Source organism: Onthophagus taurus, chromosome 11, assembly GCF_036711975.1.
Source record: "Onthophagus taurus isolate NC chromosome 11, IU_Otau_3.0, whole genome shotgun sequence".
NCBI classification, from domain to species: Eukaryota; Metazoa; Arthropoda; class Insecta; order Coleoptera; family Scarabaeidae; genus Onthophagus; species Onthophagus taurus.
Genome location: NC_091976.1, coordinates 21,704,753 through 21,728,739, shown reverse-complemented (window position 1 = coordinate 21,728,739; position 23,987 = coordinate 21,704,753). Strand labels below are relative to the sequence as shown.

The 23,987-nt window shown below is 36.8% G+C and overlaps 3 protein-coding genes across 5 annotated transcripts in view; 1 reads left to right on the top strand and 2 right to left on the bottom strand.

Moving 5' to 3' along the window:
• Positions 1–23,987, top strand: part of LOC111418068 (TBC1 domain family member 15-like) — a 245,047-nt gene that overhangs the window by 970 nt on the left and 220,090 nt on the right. The window contains exon 2 of the mRNA XM_023050500.2: positions 8,159–8,203. The gene's annotated coding sequence lies outside the window, so the exon portion shown is untranslated. The remainder of the gene's footprint in view (positions 1–8,158; positions 8,204–23,987) is intronic.
• LOC111418072 (lethal (2) k09913) lies at positions 123–5,693 on the bottom strand. 3 transcript variants are annotated; one of them, XM_023050505.2, is made up of 7 exons: positions 5,635–5,693; positions 5,183–5,438; positions 4,992–5,056; positions 4,654–4,932; positions 734–1,002; positions 503–680; positions 123–446 (listed from the first exon to the last, which is right to left on the bottom strand). In XM_023050505.2, the coding sequence occupies exons 3-7, from the start codon at positions 5,052–5,054 to the stop codon at positions 306–308; spliced, it is 930 nt and encodes a 309-aa protein (XP_022906273.2). In that variant the 5' UTR covers positions 5,055–5,056; positions 5,183–5,438; positions 5,635–5,693; the 3' UTR covers positions 123–305. The 3 variants fall into 3 exon arrangements, with proteins under 3 accessions (XP_022906273.2, XP_071056215.1, XP_022906274.2); XM_071200114.1 differs by lacking the exon at positions 5,635–5,693 and adding an exon at positions 5,506–5,625 and having other exon boundaries at positions 5,183–5,448; XM_023050506.2 differs by lacking the exon at positions 5,635–5,693 and adding an exon at positions 5,506–5,625.
• LOC111418069 (mediator complex subunit 17) lies at positions 5,779–8,000 on the bottom strand. The gene is made up of 3 exons (XM_023050502.2): positions 7,806–8,000; positions 6,853–7,744; positions 5,779–6,795 (listed from the first exon to the last, which is right to left on the bottom strand). Exons 1-3 carry the CDS (start codon positions 7,892–7,894, stop codon positions 5,860–5,862), a joined length of 1,917 nt encoding a protein of 638 aa, XP_022906270.1. The 5' UTR covers positions 7,895–8,000; the 3' UTR covers positions 5,779–5,859.

Genomic DNA, 23,987 nt, shown 5'->3' with positions numbered 1-23,987 from the left:
TAAAACGAAGGTTTTAAAGAGGGGATTTTCAATTGAATAAATGGACGTTTAAAACGTTTTGAATCATCGTTTAATTGCTTTAATTAAGATTTATTAAGAAGTAAATGGATAAAAATTTGAGGTTATATTTCCTTCAACAATCATTTATTAAGTGCAAAAATTATACATAGTATAAAAAGTGGTATTTATCACAATCTAGATATTATAATTACGGAAAACACCTTTACTGTAATTAGTAACATACCATAAATTCACCCTAAAAGTAATACACACAAAATAAAATTAATTTATGTGTTAAGAATTGTTTATAATTTTGCTTGCAATTTTTCACGAGCGTTAACCATCCCGGCACTATCCAATTGCTTATTTAAAGCGTCCAAATATTCTTCAGGGTGTTTTTGCATGTGGCCCACATGGGGAGAATCATCAAAACATTTCCAAGTCACCTAAAAAATTAAAATAATTTCGTAATCCCCTTCTTTTATGATAAATTAAATCTTACTTTCATTCCAACGCTTTCCCAACTATCTCTAACTCTTACATTTGAAGTTACAGCACCAACTGGGTCCTTCTTACTAATAAAAAATAGAGCCGGCGCATGAACCATGTTCGTATGAAACATTTGACTAGCTCGAATATAATGGCAAGTAGCAACTTTATCAAAAGTTTTTAAGTGGTATCTACAAAAATATTAATTTTGAATTTATATTTATAAACGTTTGAGCGGATATACATCATATATGATCTTAGAGCTGTTTGCATAACTTTGTTTCTGGGGAAAACAGCTAAGGGAACCCCAATTGGGATTTCAGTTATATCAGCTGCACTGTCCCAAACTTGAGATGTTATACGGTCTACTATTGGTTGATATCTTTGCCTCTCTGCTGCAATTCTTACTAAAACTTCACTCCATAGGTATGCTCCAATTGAGAAACCGTGGAGGGTTAATGGGGCGTAACTTGGATTTGAATCCAAAAATTTTAATATGTCGCCTGCTACTACCTAAAAAGAGAAAAATATGACGTTAGATGTTTCTTTTTTGTATCTTCGATGGTAAACTTTCAGTGTTCATCAGTTTGTGTATACTAATAATTATAAACTATTAATAAAGCAATAACTTACAAATAATTACTAAAACTACAAAGTATTACATTATTTCTAGTGGATTAATGAGATAAAAGAGCATTGCTGTCAAGGTCATTAAAGATAAAATGGAGAAAATATATACGTTTTTTTTTATAACCGATTATGAAACTAATTGTATAATTAACAATTGATGCGCATTTGCATAAATTCTGTTATTATCCTGTTATTATATTATCACGTGCGTTAAGCAATTCAACGATTATACCCTGTATTTACATAAACACCTCTATGCAAAAAAAATTAATGTTTGATAAGCAATAGGACGAACCATGACTTGAAGATTTTTATTTGAATATTTAGATTTCTATGATTAAAAAATTGATATAAATTTATAAAAAATTCTTACTTTAACTTCTCTATGCATTATAATAAATCTTGTGGAATGCTATGAGGCAAGAAGACAGATGGGGTGGTTAAGAGGAAATACAAAAAGGGCAAAGAAAGAGGGAAGAAAGCAAAGGAACTGGGCAGAAACAGAAAGAGAAAGCATCGGGTGGATATAAATAGCAGGATATCTCTGAGTATATTTCATGGAATAGTTTATGTATTACATTTCCTGCAATTAGCGGAGGGATGTGGACAGGAGAATGGGGAAAAAAGGTGCAGGGGAGATCGAAGTGGAGAAATTGGTGACGATACGGACGCAGTTGCAGAGAGGAAAGGTGGCTGAGGCGGATATAACTGAGGATATCATAGAGAAATTTTTGAAAACTTTCAATAAGATTAGAGAAAGGAATTCTCTTAGCAGTGGGTTAGCAGCGGGTCGGAATTATACAAAGTTATAGGGGCATAAATCTGTTGAATACTGCATAAAAAATATATGCAGGAATACTGGGCGAAACGCTGAAAGAGGAGACTATAGACAAAATATTCGTATTGAGAAACCTGGTGAACACAGGGTACTAAATAAAAAAGGGGGAAAGAACGGGGGAAAAAGATACATTCGTTGACATATTCAGATGATATGGTGATGGTGGTAACAGAGACAAAGAGATGAAAGGGATGATGAGATCAATGGAGACATCTTTTGAGAGGAAGGATTTGGAGGTGAATGTTGAAAAGAAGAAAATTATAAAATTCTCTAAGAGCGGAAGACGAAAAAAGGAGAAGTTGGAACGGAAGAAGGGAGAGATGGGGAATTTAATACAACTTACGTACATATTACATTAGGCAGAGAGTTAGAAAAGCAAGTAGATTATTGGGGCAGATGTTTGATAAAAACGGAAAATAATGTTTGATAGATTGGTTGATGGAGCGGAAATATGGGATTGGAAGGAACACAAGATGGTGGAGATTACAGGTGGGTTTTGAAGTTGAGCAGAAAATCTCCGGGATATATAGTGAGAGAGGACTTGAAGCTGGCGAAGATGATGGTGGAAGCTGGCAGAAGGGCGATAAAGTTAGAGGTTGACTTGGAGCAGAGGAGCGAGATTTTGGGAGAGTGCTGGCGGGAGGTTAAGAGTGGGGGTGCGAAATATGGACAACAAGAAAGAAGGGAATATCATATCACAATTATTAATAGAGGAAATACAAAGAAAGTGAAGGGAAGGGACAATACTGGAAGGAGTTGGAGAGTAGAAATAAAGATGTGGAAAAGCAGGAATGGCGTGGTCAGGTGGAAAAGGGGAGATACAGTAATAAGTGTAAGGTCATAATAATGGAGGAAATTCCGGGGTACTTGATGGAGGATGGAATGGAAAAAAGTATGGTTGCTCGATTTAGGTACGGAAAAAAAAAGTGGGCTAATAAATATCGGAGGGGGATGATGCGAGAATGTATAGAGAGACAATTAATCATACGCATACTGTGTTTAGGAGGTGATGCAGAAGAGAAGCAGGAGATGGCATTGGTGTTAAGTTGTATGTTATGTATTATAGCTATTGTATTTTACTTGTACACAGAAAGTAACAATAAAAAATATATATACAGGTGTGTCAATTGTCTGGAATATAGTCAATAACTGCGCCATTTGTGGTTTTGAAGAAAAATGTTTTAAATAAAAAATTTTTTATTAATTGTGGTGCATTTTTTGGCGATATTTGCTTGTTACATTGTTTCTTATTTCGTTGCTATGGCAACCAACATTGGTAGTTTAAATGCGATGCATATGTTTTTTTTTGCATATTTTGATAAAGGATAAATACCTCTACGCGATGAACATATCAAATCATATGGTTGCATAAGAAAAAGATCGAGAAAAAATACGTTCTCTGAAAATATTAAATCAGCAAATTACAATCAAAGTAGGCGCGGACACTGTTCAATAATATTTAGCTGGATACACAAATTACACAATCCACAGATCCATAATATTAAAAAAATTCTTTAACACCGGAATTGTTAAAAACCTTCCAAAAAGTGGACAGCCGAAAACAGCCAATGACGAAAGTACATTACCATACATCATTAATTTTTCATAATTGTTGAAACTGTCATTTTTTTGACATTTAAAGCTTTCAACAGCATAATTACGAAGCCTACTTTGATTGTAATTTGCTGATTTAATATTTTCAGAAAACACATTTTTTTTTCTTATACCACCATATGATTTGATATGTTCATCGCGTAGAGGCATTTATCCTTTACCAAAATATGCAAAAAAAACATATGCATCGCATTTAAACTAACAATGTTGGTTGCTATAGCAACGAAACAAAACAACCATACAAACAAGCAAATATCTCCAAAAAGTGCGCCACAATTAATAAACAAAGTTGTATTTGAAACATTTTTCTTCAAAACCATAATGGCGCAGTTATTGACTATATTCCAGACAATTGACACACCCTGTATATTATGAATCCTGTCACCATAAGAAATTACATTGTAGATTTAAACCTTTGTAAGAAGGATAAAACCAAGTTACATTTAAATATATTTTAGAAAAGAGCAAAATCTACTCCTATCTTGCCAAAAACATAACAAATAATAATTAGTTTATATTTGACTTTGCTTATATTGATTATGCTAAATAATTTCACATATCCTACTATTTCCATGATCAAGAATAATTCGTTTAATGTCTTAACACATTTTTGGTAGCATTTATATTCAAAATTTCTGCTATGTTAATATCAAATCTACGACATTTCGGCACATTCTGCTAATATATAGTTTGTATTTCCTTTTATACAGTAAATAATCCTATAAATAACAATTGTTAATTAGATGAAGAATCTTCCATAGTGAAGTTTCTCAAAATACAACTTCAAATAATTTAGAAAAATCTAAATTATTCATAAATTCAAAAATTTATACATAGTTTTTATTTATTATTACAAATTAAGTTTTTTATCATCAATCCTAACAAAGAAATTGTTTGTATTTAAAAACAATGCAGGAATACAGTTACTGATACCATTGTACTGATAGTAGGAAACTCATTGAAATTCCATTACTGGCTATTAAATACCATTTGCATTTTAAATAAGCTCAATGACAAAATATAACAAACGCCTTTGAGTCATTTTCGTTTATTTCATTATTAAATTAAATACCACATCTTACCTGTGTTCCTTTAACAGGCCAAAGTAGTTGCCATGGCGTAACATTAATGCTTAACACATCAAAACCTTTATCGATATAAAACTTGGAATATTTATATATATGCTTATTTTGTGCCAATAACCAAACAGGCATCACCACCAAAGGTCTATTTTGTGGAGGAGTTAATTTTAAATTTTTAATAGTAACACCCTTTTTTTCATTGCTTATTAAAGTAATATTTTTTGTTAATTCCAATGTTGATAAAGCCCTCATATTTGGGGCATTAATAACCAAAGTCATCTGTAACAAAAAGACGATTACAACGAATTATAAAAAATTAAATTAAACATTGTAATTACCTTGTTAACGAAAAAACCTTTGGTGTTCTTAGAAATTAATGAAATTGTTTGAGTAACAATCATATCTAGAATGAAATAGCACAATTTAAAAACGACCTTTTACAACAATTTGTTACTCATTTTATCTTTAACATAGGAATATTCCAAAATGATACTTGAATTTAGAGATTGTAGTAACGAAATATACTCACTGCTTTTTAATTGGTTGATTGGAACTATTTAGTAATTTCTGAGGACCGAGAACGACCGCGAATCCGCTTTTATTCCTCCAGTAGCCAAATTTAATTAAGTGCTCCACGCACACATCCGGGAACGCGTTTTACGCCGATTGAATTGCAATAAAATCAGCTGGGTAATGAAAAATCCGCTTGATATTATAACCCCAGACCAATTACAATATGGTCAAAGTCCACTAAATGTGGTTCTCATACGGTCAAGGCTCTTTCACTAAAATGTACTATTACTAGATTTTAAATATACCATATGGAATAAAATTATAAATATTGCAAGTTACACCCAAGGAATTTTTTAAAACGAATTTGTTGCTAGGAGGATTTTTATTAAGATATTTCTAAGTTCTGGGTGTTTGAATTAAATCGAATTGATTGTTAATTATAGATATACTATAAAAAAAATCTATTACGTAACACGTCTGGGTTTTAAGTTGTAAAAATGTATCGTAAAATGAATACTTTGTTTACATAAAGAGTGAGATATAAAATGTTATGTCTGCTTCTTATCGTAGTTAGGAAATTCTTTAAAAGAGGGAGTAACAAAAAGCTACACCAAATTTTAAACACTTAATTATTTCTTTTAGTACAATCTTAAATCTTAAAACACGTATAAATTTGTATTATGAATCCTACAGCTAAGAATTACTAGTTAAACTAGCCATTAATAATTCCATTTTATGCAAAAAATTTCTTCCTTCCATTTTATCCATTCGAACCTCCCGAAATTGTCCCCCCAAGTGTTCCCATTTTCGTTCAGTTACCAATCTGCTAGGAAAGAAATCTGCTCGCGGTGAATGAGCAACGGAAACTTGAACACCAGCTTGCGGTTCACATCGTACAGCAATTAATCTATCTCCATTGGGTGAAGCTAACAAACAAGAACTTGCATTTCCAAGTAATTCGACAGCACCAGTACCTAAATGGGCTGAATTAGCTAACCCAGTCCACCCCATAATTTTCGCTAAACTTTGTACAGAATGTATTTGATGTTGATTGATATGGCAAAAAATTAAATCTCTTAATTCCTGAGGTTCATAACTCATATGCATAACTTTTCCATCTCTACAAATACATTTTAATGTTTTTTCAGCAATATGTATAACCAAAGGGGTTCGATAAACAACATCATAACCATGAGTTGTTATATTTATTTTAACACATGATTGAGTTGGACTATTTAAAGTATTCCAATGAGAACATATGAGGGGATCCTTCACTTCTTTTGCAATGGTATCTAAAACGTAACTTGTACGATTTCTTAAAAAGAAATGTTGTGCTTGCTTGATAATTTGTTCTAAAAGAGTTTCCGATTTCGTCATCTCAACCAATTCATGTCTATCCATCGCATGTGGTCCTGCGAGGCTACGTTTTTTAGATGGCCCCAATGGGCCACTTGCAGGATGTGGAAATGGATGATGAGTGTTTTTATGGTGAACTTCTCTTAAAAGTTGATGAAGGGAATGTTCCAAAACGTGATCGTGTTCTGTTTTGGCTGGTGCTGGAGCTGATGATTTCTTTTCACCACTCGTCGAGTGATATAAAGAAATTATCAGCTGAATTCCAGGCAATACCTTAAAAATAAAAAGAAATCAATTTTGTTTGTAAATTATTAATCTGTTAATCATTACAGTGGCCATGATTTGGTTTCCAACAACCATATGTGGGATTGGAGCTTGTAATTGAACAGCTTCTTTAGCTAATTGATTAAACAATTCTTTACAAAACAATACATTTTGAGCTGATTCCAATTTTTGTTGCCAATGAACATCTGTAACTGAAGTATAAGCACTAGAAGGTAATAAATTAATATTTGCGCTGCATAAATCTTCCTGATCTTTTTTGCATATGACTTGAATATAAGCAACACCCTGTAATTCAGTTGGGACTGTAACTCTTAAAGATGAATTAGTTTTATTGCTGCTGGGTTGAGCCCCAGGTAAAGGACTGTTCGGGGGGCTATTATTTTTTTCCTCATCTTCAGCTTTAGTAACTTCAAATGTTCCAGTTTGTGAGTATTTTGATCCTGCAGTTCTATAACTTAGATCTCCAATAATACTGTTAGATACTTTTTTCAGTCTCCAATTTTGTCTTAAACGTAACAGATCGAAATGGAAATTAGATCGATTTTGAACAGCTTCACTTTGAGAATTCTTCAATCTTTCAGCCCCCGTTAAAAGAACATTAGCTGCACCAGCCAAAGCTTTTTTTCTTGCATGCATTTGTACGATAGGTTTGGTATCTAAAGGTTCTTGTTGTACAGGATCCAAAACCATGTATCTCTTATCTTTTGCAATAGCCAAAACATCTGCTAAAACACACACTTCAGTTAGGGCACTTCTTAATTTGTTTCTAACCGAATCCCATGGCCATAAATTTGCTTGAAAACTATCTTTACTATCACTGTCTGATTTGGACTCATCTGAGTCAACAGGTTCTTTTTTCGGTTCTAAATCAGCAGCTAATTTACTAAAATCGATTTTTTGGGCATATTTCGCTAAACTTTCCGATAAAGTTAATGGACTAGAGGAAGAATTGGTTATTATCAAGAAATAATTATTAAAAATTTAACTTGAGTACTTACGCTTGGTAAATTTCTTGCCCATCGTAAGTTATTTCTTGTATTTGGTTTTCGATGGGTGCTTCCACCGATATATTCACCGAATACGACATGATTATTTTAATTCTGCATTTATTACAACATTTATTTCGTATTGTTAATTATTACGGCTTTTTGATGTTTCAGGTTAACGTGACATTACAGGTTTTGTGTTTATCGACAATGTCAAAATACTTAACTTTTTTTTATTTAGAAATATTAAATGAATTATTTAATTAGTTTTGTTGTTGCATTTTTACTACGTTAAATTATTTATATATAATGATTAATAATAATAGTAATTCTAGATTAATAATTATTATTTATGGTTGTTTCAGATTCCTTCTTTATCGACAATGTGATGTAACCTGTAAAAAGAAAACGTAAGTTTTTGAATACTTTTCATGACTTTGTTTTTAATTTGTTTCATTTTAAGGAAAGTCTAAAATGACCTTCCTTTGCTACATCCTTTGTTCTTTTGCAATCTTGAAAATGACGTCTCTATCGGGCCAATACGTGACACCACATATCACCATCAGTTAGCTGTTACTAGCTAATTCTTGGTCTAGTATTAGTTCTAGTTAGGACAAGAAATTAAGCATTTGCTAATTCAAAGTGTGAAATACTAGGGCAACTACTATACCAACCCATGCGTGACGTCATGAACGGGCCGTCGAGCTATGCATCTGGGATGTAACAGTTCTCTTAGATTCTACCGTCCTTGGTCTCGTTATAAAAATGTTAAAGTAACTTGGTATCTTCAAAAAACATTTATTACATATAAGTAATGTAATTTTTATGTATGTTGGTTTGAAACTTTGCTGATAAGACTTTAATATAGCTTGTATGCAATAGATGGAAGTAGTAGAATCAAATATTTAAACAATTCTGATCATATATTGTTAAACAATAGCAATTCTGATTTATTTTTAACATCATGAATAATTAAATATTATTTAAATAGTAATATTAAATAGTTTAATCATTGATAAAATAACACATTCTAGTGATAAGTCATAGAACATTTCAGTCATATTATTGTTCTCAATGTTTATTTAAAAAACAACCTATAATTTTGAATAAACAAAGTAAATAAGCTTCCCTAATTTGCATAAATAAGCCGAAATATTCATTATATTACTCAGTATCAAATTAAACGTACAAGAAATTAATCATCCCACATACAAGAAACATGATGAACGCAACAACACCAACATCACGAATTTGCACATGTCCCTCGTTTCATAAACGAGGCCTAATTCGTGCGAAATTACGAATCTGTCAGATAAGTCGATACCGTTCGCGCGTTGGAGTCGATGAATATTAATGCGGTATTTGTTTATCGGACGTCCGCATTGTCTTCTCGATGCGGAGTGCTTGCGTAAACAGGCGCGATATCGATTTCCGGCGGGCGTTAACCGCCAAACGGCGAACGCCGCCTCGTTTCCGGTCTTCCTATCGGAAGTTTAAACGGTTTTGGTGTTTCTACCATTTGACCCCTTCAAACGCGTTCAGCGCATTCGCAAAGCGAAATCCGAGAAACTCGGATTACGATTCGTCCATTTGGATCTCCAATCCCAAATTTACATTTAACAATAAAAGAAATAACTTTAATTATCTCTTTTGAGGTGTTATGTTTTTTTTTGGATTATTGTTGTTCGTACTTATGTTTATGGTGGAGGTGGTGTTGGAGGTTGGACTCAACCCCACTTCTCCAGAGGTTGCCTTTTGCGAACAAGAACGGTAAGTGCTGCAATTGTGCGGGTGGCCGACGTGGTGGGTGGGTGGCTGCTGGAGGCGCACACTCGTCGTGGATCGCAGGAGCGCGAGTCCTGCAGGACGCGGGGGGAAACGACATGGAGAGGACTAGAAGTGGAATATCAATAATGTGACCGAGAGTATTGCAGAGACTTCCAAACATGGCCGTCGTGCTCTCCTTCTGCAGGAGGAGAGAGACCGGCGCGAGAGGCGCCCCCGGAGAGACGGCAGCAGCGCCCCGCAGGATCGCTAAAAGCCGCCGTCCTGCAGCGACGCCGTCCTCAGGAATTTATTGCTATTACGTTCTATACCGTCTCTCAAAACCCAAGTAACATCAGATGTTTTGTTACTTTATCTTTTTTTTTATGTTAAAAGTTCTTTTTTGTCCTTCGGGAATAAGTAATATTTCCCAAAAAAAAGTGTACCATATCTTGCAATATTAAGAAGTGACAAAAAAGTATAAAATTCCCAAACTGGCAAAAGCCTTTATCATCTCAAGAATTTGAATTGAAAATATGATTAGTATTAAAAATGTTTTAGTAATATTTCTTTTGCGGTATAAAACTTTAGTAATATTCCAGGACATCCTTTGTGATGGTGTCCGAAAGGACAGAGAGAGAGTTTCTGAATTGGTGGAAGTTAGAAAAGTGAACCAGCGTTAGTAGGAAGGGTCGGACACAGGACCATCGAGGCGAAGACTAAAACTTAATAAAGACAATGCGGTCCGGGAAAACGGCAATAATAACGTTAAGGAAGTTGGAACCGTTTTCTGGACGGCGGTCCTCGTCTGGTCGGGTCGCTGCTCTCCTTCTTTTTGGACGGAAGGGCGTTTCTATGCCCTGGTATCGACCGATGCCCTGGATAAGGACATTACCCGGAGCAGAGCTACGATACTCCTCCCCACCATCGACCGATTCTCTCGCCTGTTCTCTCCTTCTCTCCCGCTTTTATTCTAATTCCGTCCAGACGGGCCGTGTATATTCAAATTCTTCCTTCAGCCAGGATATACAAGAAGACGTATAATACGTGGCTTTTCTCGGGGTTCGCTTCGGGAAATTTTTCGCAGAACCGATCGAGAAGTCGTATTGAGAACCTAGCGCTGGGGGTTTATACGTCGTGAAGTTTGCTTCTTGTGTATCTATAAGAGGTGCACGTCGAAGCAGGATTGTTTTCAAAACTTAGCCCACGGCCTGAAAGTTTAAAAGGCACCCTGTAAGGTTTAGTTGCGAAAACCGCAATCGACGATTGTCGGAAGTTTTACCCACAACCCGCTCGGCGGCTTTATTTTAGATAGAACTTCGATGAAAGTTTATTGGGCGACGTGCATCGCTTTATAGTACCCAGTTCAGGCATAAACTATCTAGTTTCTTTATAACACAGTTTTCTACCCAGATATTTGGTTTTTCAACGCTGCTTAAAATCTCGATATTTTAAATATGTTTCTTCTAATAACTATTTCTGACTAGTTAGAAACTTGTTATTAACATTCATTTTGTGGATCCTTGTTATCAATATGTATAAATATGAAAAAGTCATGTATGTTTTTATGCTTTTATTGATAGATGATTTAATTTAAAATAGGCAGAGTTTTAAATTATCTATCAATAAAAGCATAAAAACATACATGACTTTTTCATATTGTTATTAACAGTCGTCAAAATATAGATGGAAATTTTAAACTTATCATTTTGTTAGCTATTGACGAGGATTTTGATAGTCACAACAAAATCCAGCAAATCATCAAGTTCCTCAGTGATCTGCACAACGTGTGTAAGGGGCAGCCAAGAAACATGAATTCGTGCAGTAATTACGAATTCAATGAAGATGATACTAGACCGTCATCCTCATTCATAACATCTTGTTTTCTGATGAAGCTACATTTCCCCTGAATGACATAGTAAATCGATAAAATTACATATCCTCGCCCTAATTTTAAAAACTCGTAAGTCACACTGTTTACTATGCTAACGTAATAAATTTTGTAGGCAATCCTTGCATAGATTGAGTATCACTATTTGGTTCATGTCATGAATATTTTTTTGTCTTGCCATTGTAATCCATTCATCAAAATAATTGATTTTGTATTCTATAGTTTCGGAGGGATTATATTTTATGCATTGAAGACTTAGATGTGATCAATTTATAAAATGTCAGGTTATTAAAAAATTCAAATTCAGAATTGTGCAGTATAAAAAGTAGACTCCGTAGTAGTTCTTAAAATTCCCAATCATCTTCAGGAGCATCAGTAAGGATCAGTATGGCATCGCCGAAAGTTTACATCCTTAGGATTCGAAAAATTATACATGCTCAGGATATAGATAAGCTGCAGCAAATAAGCTACTATTTCCTTTTTTTTTGTAACCATGAGATGATAACATTCTCATAGTTTTGCAGTTCTATTTCTATATATATACTGGTCAGAGAGGCAATAATCTGGTAACAGATAAGGGAATAAACAAAATCTGGAAACCCAAAAAAAATATAGGAAGAGAGGAGTGTAATTGGGAAAAGGCCATAAATGCAAGAAAAAGACTAGACAAAGAAGACAATAACTGGTTTGTAAAGACTGGTAATTGAAGAAGGAAATTGTGGAGAGAGGAGGAAAAGTGCAAAGAGATTGGCAATAGAAAAAATGATTTAAATAGAGACCGGAAACTAATGAATACATTTTCTGCCATCTATCGGTCATTGTATCTTTTCATCCCAGTCGTCGGCCAGTCCAATGTTTGATGAGTTTAAATTGGTTTATGGCCCCTACAATCCATTAAATGACAGCTCTTTACCTGTACTCGTCATAAGACACCGCTCATTCTTCATTGGTAAAAGTGTCATTTAGATTGCCTGTAATGCATTAGATTATGATAACATTTTGTTGAATACTTTAACACTGTTTTAATCCACTAATATACTCAAACCCAACCTATAAACTTTATAGTTATGAATTCCTCCACAAGTTCACGATTTCAATCAAGGTTCAAGATTTTATGCCTTTGTCACATTCAAAGAAGGTATGCTCCACATCGTCTCTTCTGTCACAGTAGCGCACTGTTCGTCATCTGTTTTTTTATGTACATATATAGGTAGGTTTTGAAGAATCCGTGTCCGCTTATAAGTTGGCTCAGGAAGTAATAACACTCAGGAAGTGTTATCGCCCCACCTAACTTTGCCACTATCCCGATTCCATCTGTCTTCCTGTTCTCGAAACAGTTGTTTGATTTCTTCGTTTTTATCTGTCTTATTTTGCTGCAAGTTTTCACTTCTCATACTTGAGATAATAATATATTGGCAGTGTGCTTCCCATAACCAGTAGAGCCTCCCTAAATGTGTTCCGTCTTTGAATCTTGGTTAAGTTTGCAACATGGTTATCGTCAAACGCATTTCCCCAGATCTTGCAAGAGTACATAATTTGTGAGTATATGACTGATCTAATCAGTTTTCGCTGTTCCACTCGTGGTCCATATTTAGAACCCATCACTCTATGAATATCCACTAATCCCCCCCCCCTTTTACTTCTCCGGAACCGCAGCTGAGCATTTTTTCGGAGATCAAGACGTCATCTGCAATTTCTTCTTCCTTTACTATCTCTTTTTCTTCGCACGTTGGGCATCGGGACGTCACAGCACGGTGAAATCAAAAAATAGGAATCCTGTTATTTTTTCATAAGAAAAACGTGTTATGTTAACGTACCTAGTGAGAGGAGCTTCACCCCCTCCATTCCTCTTCGGAACCAATAACCCAGTTTTTTTGTCAAACCTGGTCCACATTCTGGTCATTTTCCACATTCGGTTGGGTGATCCTATCCTTCCTATCTCCTCTATGGATTCTGCAGCGGTTGTTATGCAATCAAAGGGTTTGACTCCCCCCGTCCCTCGCCGACAAACTCACTTCCATCCACTTCCTTCTTATACTCAACCCCTTTTTTCCGCATCATAATGGTTCTCAGCAATCTTGTAACAGCATTTCAACTTTCCGCGGATCACAGCAACAACCTTTCAATACTTTCCTTGTTCGGAACTTCTCCGCATGTCACTTGCCGCTGCTTTCTTGTGTCTTCAAACTCTTGGCAGTAAAACAGAGTGTGTTCGACGGTGGACATCGTATGTCATTCGGATGTCGTTCTGCGGACATTCTCCGCAGAACCAACATTCCACATTTAGAGTTCTGCGGATGGTCTTCAAATACCTGCCAAAGATTCCGTGGCCCGTCAGCGCAATTTCCTAGTTACCCACACTACCAAGTCCGTTATCATAGTTTTCGCCCATTTTTCGTAATTGAACCACCTTTTCCGCCACTCCTCAATTATCTCAGCCCTTATATCGTTCTTCGTGTGCTTCCCTCTTTGATGCAGTGCGCATCGTTCTTCCACTATTAGATCGATTGGAGGCATCGCAGCTATCACCTCACTATACCAATGCAGAGTCGCCTGTGTACCGATAGCAACATCTTCCTATAACGTTGATATTTTAAGGCTCTCCTCCATGTTGAAGCCGCATACAGTATGACCGACACCACAGCACTTTTCCTTAATTCTTCTTCCTTGTAGTAGCAACAACTCCGTTTTTGCCGCAGCCATTTTTAACTTTAGGTCGCTTAACCAACCTAAACCAACCCAACTCAAGAGAATTAATTTTGTATTTAGTTTTGATTGAAGGATTTATCACAATAGTCTAATTTGTGATGCTCGATTCATTTTTTCACTCATTCATTTTTTCATTCATTTCACAGCTCAACCCAACCCAAGAGAATTAATTTTGTATATTATTAAGAGAGAGGTTTTGTCTTTAGTAAAAGCAACACTTGAGGGGCTTTGTGATCAACTTGGTCAACTTAAGTTTAGAAGAGCATACAAAATCGTGAGTGGTCATTATTGCGTGATACACATCGCTAGTCATCAACGCTGAATGAGATTACTTTCGGCTTTCTTATATCCTTGGTAGTTATGGTGTCAGAAGCACACATAGATATAAGAGGCATAATTTCATTGCTATTTTTTCTTCGTAACCGTTTCGACGGATATGATTTGGTGTTGCCTCAGCAATGTCAGCATTAGTTTTTAATTGCTGACCCAATTATCAAAGGTACCTCTTTTCAAAAAACTTAGAGTTAGTGGCAACTCTTAGAGTTAGATAAATATACTTGTATTAGAAAATATTAAATTATCGAGTTTATGGTGTGGTTAGTTCACAATCACAAATTGAGTATGGTTATTTGACCATCATGAATATGTGTTGTAACACTCCTCGACCGCGAATAATTTCTGTCTTGACTTGCCAAATGCAAACTTTGCAGTTTTCATTATTACCTTTATTGCATATTAATGAGTCATTTTTCTTGGTCTCAAAACATAAAATAAAAAAGTCTCGTTGAGCTGGTATTAAGATACTAAGAAGTTTGAAGGTGCCCTTTCTTTTTGTCTCCATAACTATGAAGGGTTTTACTCTGAAATTGTATTTGTTGGAAAATTCAGATCGGGTCCATTCGACGTCGCGACGCCGCTACCACTTCCCAGCTTCGACTCTCTTCCTCGAGGACAACGACGCCGACTCCTCCGCGTTTCTACGATCGATATAGAAGTCTCACGCCCTCTCGCTCGCACAATTGCACACAATTCCTGCGCACAAATAACATTCCTACAATCGACTCGGCGTCGTCGTCGTCGTCGTCGGGTACAATTGTACCCGAAAAAAGAAAGAGATCGCTGCCCGATGCTGGCATCCAATAGGCGCGTCGCGACGCCGACGCCGCCGCCCAATCACTAAACGCGGACCAGAGCAATAAGATCCACACTCGTAGAAATTCCGAGTCTGGCTGTGTGCTGTGTATTTGCCGAATGTCCCGATTGGACCTTCGTTTCCACGAATCGGGCGAATTTCTCGCATTGTCATTGCTGAGGCGTCGCGACGCTATAGGCCCACGTTCTTCGGTGGGAATAACAGAAATAGAAGATATCACGAAATCTTACCTCTACTTTCTGTTTTTGCTGATAGTAAATTGTTGTTGAGGTTAAGAGGTTAAAAAAAAACTTAAAGAAAGAAGAAGAACAAGTTGTTATATCCAATCAATCCATCTGAGAGTTAAATTTCGATCGAAAGCCTATCTCATCGCTTCGAACGTTGATAGCCCGATCAGAAAATGTAAAAAAAAATGTTGGAGGTCGGAGGAAAAAAAAAGAACAAAGACCGCCGACGGACGTTATTAAGAGAACGAAACGTATTAAAACAAAACCAGGGATGACAGGCGCCGGTCAGGCATCGACAACTATGAAATTAATATTTATAATAATCGATTTCTCTCCCTCTGTGAGTTCTTCCCGTATGCCCAAAATTATATTTCTTATTATTCACCAAGTTATTATTAGATTTATTATTTTCATTTTTACAAACAAAAAAGAACTCAATTTCCGTCGCCATTAAACATGTTTGTGTCCGCCCACCTTTTGTGGGGTACCCGTTTTATGCCTATTCACTCTGTTTGTATTAAACGAATCGTCCGATGGAAATGGAAAACGATTTATGGAAAAGCTGCCGCGCATTCTTCCTTTGTCCGATTTCGCGTCACGCTTACTTTGCCGATTTGTTACGGTTGCTACCGTGGCGCCACGCGATTTGTTCAGTTTCACTTCGACCGACTAAAAATGATTTTTTTCTTTTGATTTTTTAATATCTTTTATTTCTTTATTTTGTATGGATTGGAAACGGCGGCAATAAGGCGGGCGTCGTTCGTAGCCACAAAGCGCGGCTGGATAATGGATATTTTCTTATGCAAATAGAACCTGCCCGAGCGGGACTTAAACGCCGGTAATTATTGTAACAAGTACAAAGTGCTACATAGTAAACAAGTCACAATTACGTTGGTTATCACGCAATATAATTGTATCTAAGATTTTCCCCACAAATTTAAAACCAAATTTACCTTTATTGATACTAATAATTACACTTAAACGGGTAGGAAGTTGTTATATGATTGAATGTAAAATATTGATGAGATTTTATTGATTGGACAAGGTGCAAAAAGAGATTTACCAGAAACTGGTAATTTTGTGTAAAGGGGTAGGGAATATTAAGGAGGAAGATGCGACCGATGGAAACAGCCTCGACGGCAGCTGCACAAACTAATCAAGAAAATAACAAACTTAACGGCGAAAATGGACTATTAATTGAGTTAGCGTCGGCCGTTGCTGTTGCAGCGGGAAATGGCGAAGCGGTGATTAAAGACATCTTTCGGATTTAAAATTTCCCCCGATCCATACCTCCCAACATGGTATGCTATCTAAAATTAGGGTCTCATCAAAAAGTATTAAATTACAAATAACGGTGCGATATAAAGATAATATTTGGTAGTAAAAACTCTCGATCAAATATTGAAATCGAGGAGAAACCGTCCTTAAAAGCCTGCCAGATGTAAACTGACCACGTACGTGGAACCGATCGCCTGAAATTTATTGCTAATTATCAATTAGCAGACGCTCTGTGCGAGCGCGCGGGCCACCGTCCGAAATGAGTAATTTATATCGACCATAAATTGCGCGGCCATCGGCATTAAATTCGTCGAATGGCCGCATAATAAAATCAATTTCCCCTATATCATAATAAACTACAATCTACGTTGTTTCATGTAAATTCACTTTAGAGATATCATTTCAAAACACTATTTTTTTAAAGTTTAATTGTCTTCTTGTAATTGGCAAAATTTATGTAAAGAAATCTCAACGACCCCTAAAAAACAATTAAAACATTACCATTAATAATTTGCACCCTTAATCTCTTGACTTGTGAGAAATTCGCCCCCTTTCATTCTCAGTCGAAAAGAAAACTGTGAGCCTTTTCCTGCTTAGCACCGCAGAGCGGAAGAGGCCGCAACGAGCGCGCACCCCTTCCCATTTGGGGCCAGCAACGTCTAAAAGCGGAAACCCCAAGGAACCGAAACCGAAGGGTTAAGATCGCGGGCTGTATGCGCCCCGACAGATAATGGAATCAGACTTAGACTAAATGGGGGCTTAACACTTCCTCTCTGGTTTATGGATTTCGTGCTAAGTATTCAATCCGTTTGCCGGCCCCCGTTTTGTCCTCCCTTCAGGACCTTAGGAAAACAACGGTCCGAGACGCCCGAATCCCTGTTTCTAACGCATCTTTAAATCACTCTAAGATATTTACATAGGTTAATGCTTATCTAACATTTAAGAATAACATATGCTATGATATCTAACATTAATTATTTATTGAGTAGATGTGTATGAGGAGAAAATGGTGAGAAAATCATAATAAATTATGTATCCAAAGTAAACCCAATATGTGGAAGTTTTTCCCAAAGTATACGAAGTTTATACTTTCATAAAAATATTTCAAAAGTACTCTGCTTAATGAATATGACATGTAAAAAGTTTACTGGACTTTTTAGATTTTAGTTTCAGCTTGAGTTAGATGGTAGTCGATACTACAAATCATCAAATTTACTATTTGAGGAATCTTTTGTTGGAATTTTCATTTAAAGGTTCGAGTATTAAGATGATGCTTTGGGCAAGTAAATGGCTTAAAATCAGCGGTTTTCTTAAATGAAAAAAGTACCCGATTCTTGACGTTGCCGTTGTGTGTTCCAGACTGGACGTCGCGCCTTCATTTCTTTATTGTATACAGGTTGTCTCGTAACGATTGTACAATACTTCACCAGTGTATTCTCTGATAGAAAATAGACAAAAAAGTCTAATAAACATAGGTCCGAAAATGGACCATTTTCGAGATATTCAAAGTTTTAGTTTCATAAGTTGACCTATTGTTAACATCATTAATTGTCGAAGAAAATTTTTTAAACATCACAAAACCTTTCGAAAATAGTGTATTTTAAGGGTAAGTTGATAGAAATTTTTGGAGAAGCTATCACATCCTGAAGTCCTACGCATATAGCATGAAACACCCTTTGTAATAATAGTTGGAAATATTTGATCTTTCGCCGATGTGTTTGGTATGTGTTGACACACTGGCCGGAGAATGTTGAGATTCACTAATTTCGGTGTTTCGCAGTAACATAGATAAAATAAAGGCGCCACGTTCAGTCTAGAACGCACCATCTTTTCGGATTGGACGGAATCCCGCTCAACTTTCGGCATGTCGTATTTCTGTTTCTTTTTAATTTATAATTCGCGTAAATCGCTCTAAAAAATCAGAGAGACGTGAAATGGAGACATAAATCGGGTACTTTTTTCATTTAACTCGCGATAAAAAGAAAACTGTGGAGCTGAAAATTTTCAAATTCACATAATATGTTACATAGAAATGTTGTGATTTTACCGCAATTTTCTTGATCGACCGGTTGCGAAGATATCGATCTCTAAAGCGAGGGGCCTTGACTTTTGGCACGGATGGTAGTGTAATGCAAGGAGATCACACATCGTAATTAAGGAGATGAGATACTCCCGAACTATGAAGCGATAGTTTCTCGTAGTACTCAAGAGCCTTGACAATACCCCTAAGTTTATCAGGAAATGTACAAAGATGAGTCGAAGCCATCTACTATGGAAACGTTTCTGCAATAAAGCGTCCTTTGCTAAGAAAGCCGATTATCGCATAAATATAATGCAGTTCTATGGGTCAGTGGCGTCTTGGAAACTATAGGCTTACTAAGATTAGCTATTGCATTTGTCATAATTTTGTTACTAGTATTTCTGTCATAAGAAGTTCGTTGATTTCCCAAGACCAATTATTTTACGTATTTCGTGAGAAAATCGAAATAAAAAAAAATTTTATTACCATTTTTTTTGACATTCTTTATATTTGAATCTGATTTTATATTTTATTGGTCGTGAAAAAAGAAAAATTTAAAAGCGAAGGTACTAATAAAACGTTCGAATTTACAAAATAGATGGATAATAACGACGATCCACGCGAGATTCGTGGCCGTGCGCCGCCTGGGTCTCAAGCCCCGAGAGAGGACCATGGAATTATATATAATTACGCGTTTAGTGGTAACCTTTATCTAAACCTTTTCAGTAATGGCCTGAAAAAAAGAAGTCGGGTCGGACGAGAGCATCAGTTCGACGAGAAGAGAGAAGAACATCTGTGCACCGACAATTGATAAGCAATCTAGGAATGGTCATATTTACGACCGCCAATTTTCATCGAGACGAGAGAGGGACTCATAGAAGACGGTGAGCCGAAGTCGGCACGGTGCGGCTAACAAGCCGTAATGACGGGTTATTTGAATGACCGGGATAATGGCGGTCGATTTGGTGCTGAATCGCCCCGTTCGAGAAAAAAAAATTCTATTGATTAAGACCAGATTGCGAGTTGGAAATCCACGATTCCATAAACAACTCTAAGCGGCGAGCAATTTTACTCTGTGTAATTGCGACACGCGGAAAAAATTCATTGAATACCATAAAACGAAACGTGTATTTATTACTAATAGTGAAATACATGTTTTCTATTCTAGAAACAAAGAGCATTGGGTGTCTATTTGAGAGTTATCCATTCTTCTCGTTTGAATAGGTTACCTTCGTTTTGACGTGAATGGACTGTTGTATCAGCACGAGTTATTGAACGAATACTTTACGTAATTGAACGAGATCGTTTTGTAACTCGTATATCCTTAAAAAAATTAAACTATATTTTTTATTTATGTAGTTATTTAAATAACGTAAGTCGGTGTTGTATTTTACTTTTACATTTTACATCACTAGCTTGTTGTTAAATGATTCAAGTAAGTTAGCTACGGGACTTTGTTAGACGCACCTCTAGAGTAGCTGTACCAAACAAACAACTCCTCTCTCGTTACATTTACAATTCACCGTCGTAACCCACACTAAATAAGCTTAGGAGGAGTTTCAGAAGCGACCCGCGTTTCGCGCGTGTATGTAGAACAAATAGAGCCTAATCCAGGCCTTAGGGTTCGCTAAGATTCGTCGTAAACCCTATGTACCATACGAAGCGAGTGAGAGAAGGGTCTCTTCGCGGCAATTTCTCGGTGTCGCCGTAGTGAATGCGGACTTTTATCACCGGGACGGCGTTTATCGATGCAAAATAGGCGGTTAATTACCTGCCCGGGCCGTACGCATCTAATCCCGTGACTAATTACCGGGCGCGAAGTTCTGTGCGGCCGCATTCACTGACTATTGATTAATGACGCCGGCGTCGTGTAATAATCGCACAGTATTAGCAGTGTTTCTTGTAAAAGGGGTTACGTAGAACGAGAGTCCGGGGGCGCGGTCCGAAGAAGAGATTTGACCCCCCATGGTAGGATTAATCCTGCTGTTGCGAAACTAAAATCGACGTCTTAGATACCGACCGCAGACCGGATCTTAACCCCAGAAGCTTCCTTCCTCGGACATCTCCTATTAGGACTACGTTTGTACGCGGACCAAAACCGCAGGATGTGCTATCTATCTATCTATCTACTAACAACTAACATTATAAACGGACAATAGCCTTTGGGTCTATTCCCTTAGATTAACCAATTTTCACCAATGTTTGTAGTAGGTGTTAAAGAGAATTTAAAAATCGAAATAAGTAAACTTTATCCTAAACATTGATTAATCTACACAGGGTTGGGTTCATTTCGTCGAGTTCCTTTTTTGGGGGGACGTTTTGCACCGAGAACGAGGCGAGCGTTAGAACCGTGTGGGGTGTCAAAGTATTTAATAACGAGTGCCTGCAATGGAACAGTTCACTTTGTGCCGCCCCTCGCCTCCGCCACTTATTTCCACGGCAAAGGATTAATATGTAAACGAATTCCGGTGAAAAAAGGGGGCGGTCAGGCGATCTCTTTTGTAAAATTCGGTCTCTTTAAATGAGCCCGAAAAGGAATCGGACCCAAAGAAACTTTTAACGAAAAAACTTTATCCGTTCATAAAAAGTTAGATACCTAAATGTATATTTATTTAAATTGAGGTTGTGGCAAATTGAAGTTTTTGATGACATCGCAGCACTAAATAAGCCGTTCGCGATGCGGCCGGGTCGCATTTGTAAATCAAACGTGTTCGAAACCAATTGGGGATTCCCCGGTTCGATACAATTCGCGACATCAAAGCGACATCTATCGCTCGTCCGACGGTGGATTACGCGCGATAATTACTATGCAAAATTATTAGCATATTAATTAAAGAAAATCTATTTAAAATCAAGGATTTTCTCTATATATCCAATTTTCTTTTTTTGTCACATAAAATATTCTAAAACAAATCGATTGCTCTTTTTTATTACGGTTGATATAATCCAAAACGAGGGGGGGAAACGGATGTGGATACTGATACTGAGGCGGAAAACGAAGTGTAAAGACAACAACGTTTCTCTTTCCGCATAATTCCTCTTTCGATTATAACCGAGGAGTCGTAACGGGCACGCCGAAAATCTCCTCGACGAAGGCATAACTTCGAACTATTAAAATGCAAATGGGACGCGGGCGCAACCCCCGATGTAGAAGAAGACGATCAAGAGAGAGATATTGCGGGGCAACCGTTCGCCACCGATTGCCCCTGCAGCCCCGGGGCTGCAGAGAGGCCAAATGGCCAATAAAAATGAAACATATTCATGATTTTTCTTTCCGAACGGAAAACGAATATTAACCTGCTAAGTCGAAATATTACAATCAGCACCAACCCCTCTGTGGCAATGTTGGTGGCCACATAATCGTTATTTATTGTTATTTGATGAGATCGTCACGCATCGTAAAGTTATTGAGATTAATCGGGAAGAATTTTGAAATTATAATCAAAAATATTAAAGGTAAAAAAATTGGTATATTTATATTTGTAAGTAATTCTATTTTTAAATAGCAAATTACCATATTGTATTTATAGTTAATTTAGTAAATCCATCTGCTAGTTTATCAAAGCAAAACCCCAATTTTAGACAATTTGCATAACGACCCGATTTTGTTTTCCTAAGGGCGTTTCCCGTTTTAACAGTTCCAAACAAAACACGTGCCGACTAATCGCTTCAGCTACAATGTTCTTATATAAAGAGCTAAAATTCGGCCTCTTAACAACGTTTTAATAGCTAAGGTACCCAGCTGGAGATTATCAAAGAAGATGATCGGTGTGTAACTTCTTTTTCGTGTGTGTTCAACTAATGGTCTTCGAAAACATTCCTAATGGTTCGTTGGGTATTGTTCTTATTTGCATTTGATTAATTTTAGTGTAACACACAAAATTTCCCCTACTTTATAACCGGAAAGTGTGGCGGAGTTTCTTCCAATAACAATAAAATGTCACTGACCGTAACGGTTAACGATTGCATTCGGAGCAGGAGAGGCCAATTTTTCGGCTGGTGTGTCGATGGGCCGTTATTATAAAAATGCTACCATAAAAACTGATTAGAATTCTGCTCTGGGGTGGACCAAATTGGTATTCAAATGTATAGCGCTATTGGCAAACGATTTGTCTCGATCCCTAAGTGGGAAAAGGGGAGCGAAAGGAGAGAGAGGAAAGAAATCGCGCACTCAATTCCGTTTTGCTCTAACGAGATTGTGGCGCGGTTTGACTCCCGGTGCTTGTGCCATCAGAAAAATGATTCTTTTATTTAAATATACGCACACGGAGGCGTTACAAGGGGCGTTTTGACGTTAGATGACATGGGTAATTTGAATATCGAATGGCACAACCACTTCTTTTTTGTTCTTGAACGAACCGAAGAAAACGCGGGGTGATTTTCTTTTTATATTAAATCTTTTTTATTAATACTTTTTGTTTTGAATGTGGTGTGGTATCCTTTTTTAAACTTGTGTATTATGTTTCTAATCCATCAACTGTGTTTGAACTGTCCGTTTTACCCACCGGGACGACCGGAGCAATAAAAGAGCTGTAAGGGAAGGAGTTTATTTTTCCTCTTTCAGCTTTTCGGACAGGCGATATATCGTACATAAAGATATCCTCTGGACGTGGCGGAGGGATTGGTCATTTTTGTATTGCTATCTAGGCGAGAATGTATCGCTCCCCGGAGCCGTTCATTTTTCAATATCGCGAAACGTGCTGGTTGGAAAAATTGACCTTCCCCTCTCTTGCCGTGTTTTCTCTCTGACGCAGACTAAAACAATACTCTAAGTAGATTAACTTCTTTGGTTCAAAACTTAAAGTTTAATGTCTAACCGCTATCAGTTCCATCGCCCTCTCTCTTAATGTTGTTTTTCCATCCGATCAAAATTAATTAAAATCCCGCAGAGGGCAAAAACACAAAATTCGGTTGATTAAGAAGAAAGCGATGGAAGGAGAGGGCGAAATGAGGAGATTTAAAGAGGAAGGAGACAACGACATTGGAGTTGCCGCGGTGTGGTTGGTTCTTCTGCGGCGAACTGATAATGAATCCCGAAAAGAAGTGGGTATCTATTAAAACTTGGAGTACAATGGGCGGGCACAAAGGGAAGCGGCTATTGTGAGCATCAATACTGGTACACATCACCTCAATTAAAATGTAATAAGAATCT

What these genes read in the sequence shown, in the direction of transcription:
- LOC111418069 (XM_023050502.2), bottom strand. Translation starts at nt 7,894, where the DNA reads ATGTCGTATTCGGTGAATATATCGGTGGAAGCACCCATCGAAAACCAA. An exon ending in GGGCAAGAAATTTACCAAGC is followed by an intron (nt 7,745 to 7,805) that starts GTAAGTACTCAA and finishes TTCTTCCTCTAG; the next exon opens with TCCATTAACTTTATCGGAAA. An exon ending in GAAACCAAATCATGGCCACT is followed by an intron (nt 6,796 to 6,852) that starts GTAATGATTAAC and finishes TTTATTTTTAAG; the next exon opens with GTATTGCCTGGAATTCAGCT.
- LOC111418072 (XM_023050505.2), bottom strand. Translation starts at nt 5,054, where the DNA reads ATGATTGTTACTCAAACAATTTCATTAATTTCTAAGAACACCAAAGGT. An exon ending in GGCCTGTTAAAGGAACACAG is followed by an intron (nt 1,003 to 4,653) that starts GTAAGATGTGGT and finishes TTCTCTTTTTAG; the next exon opens with GTAGTAGCAGGCGACATATT. An exon ending in GGGAAAGCGTTGGAATGAAA is followed by an intron (nt 447 to 502) that starts GTAAGATTTAAT and finishes TTAATTTTTTAG; the next exon opens with GTGACTTGGAAATGTTTTGA.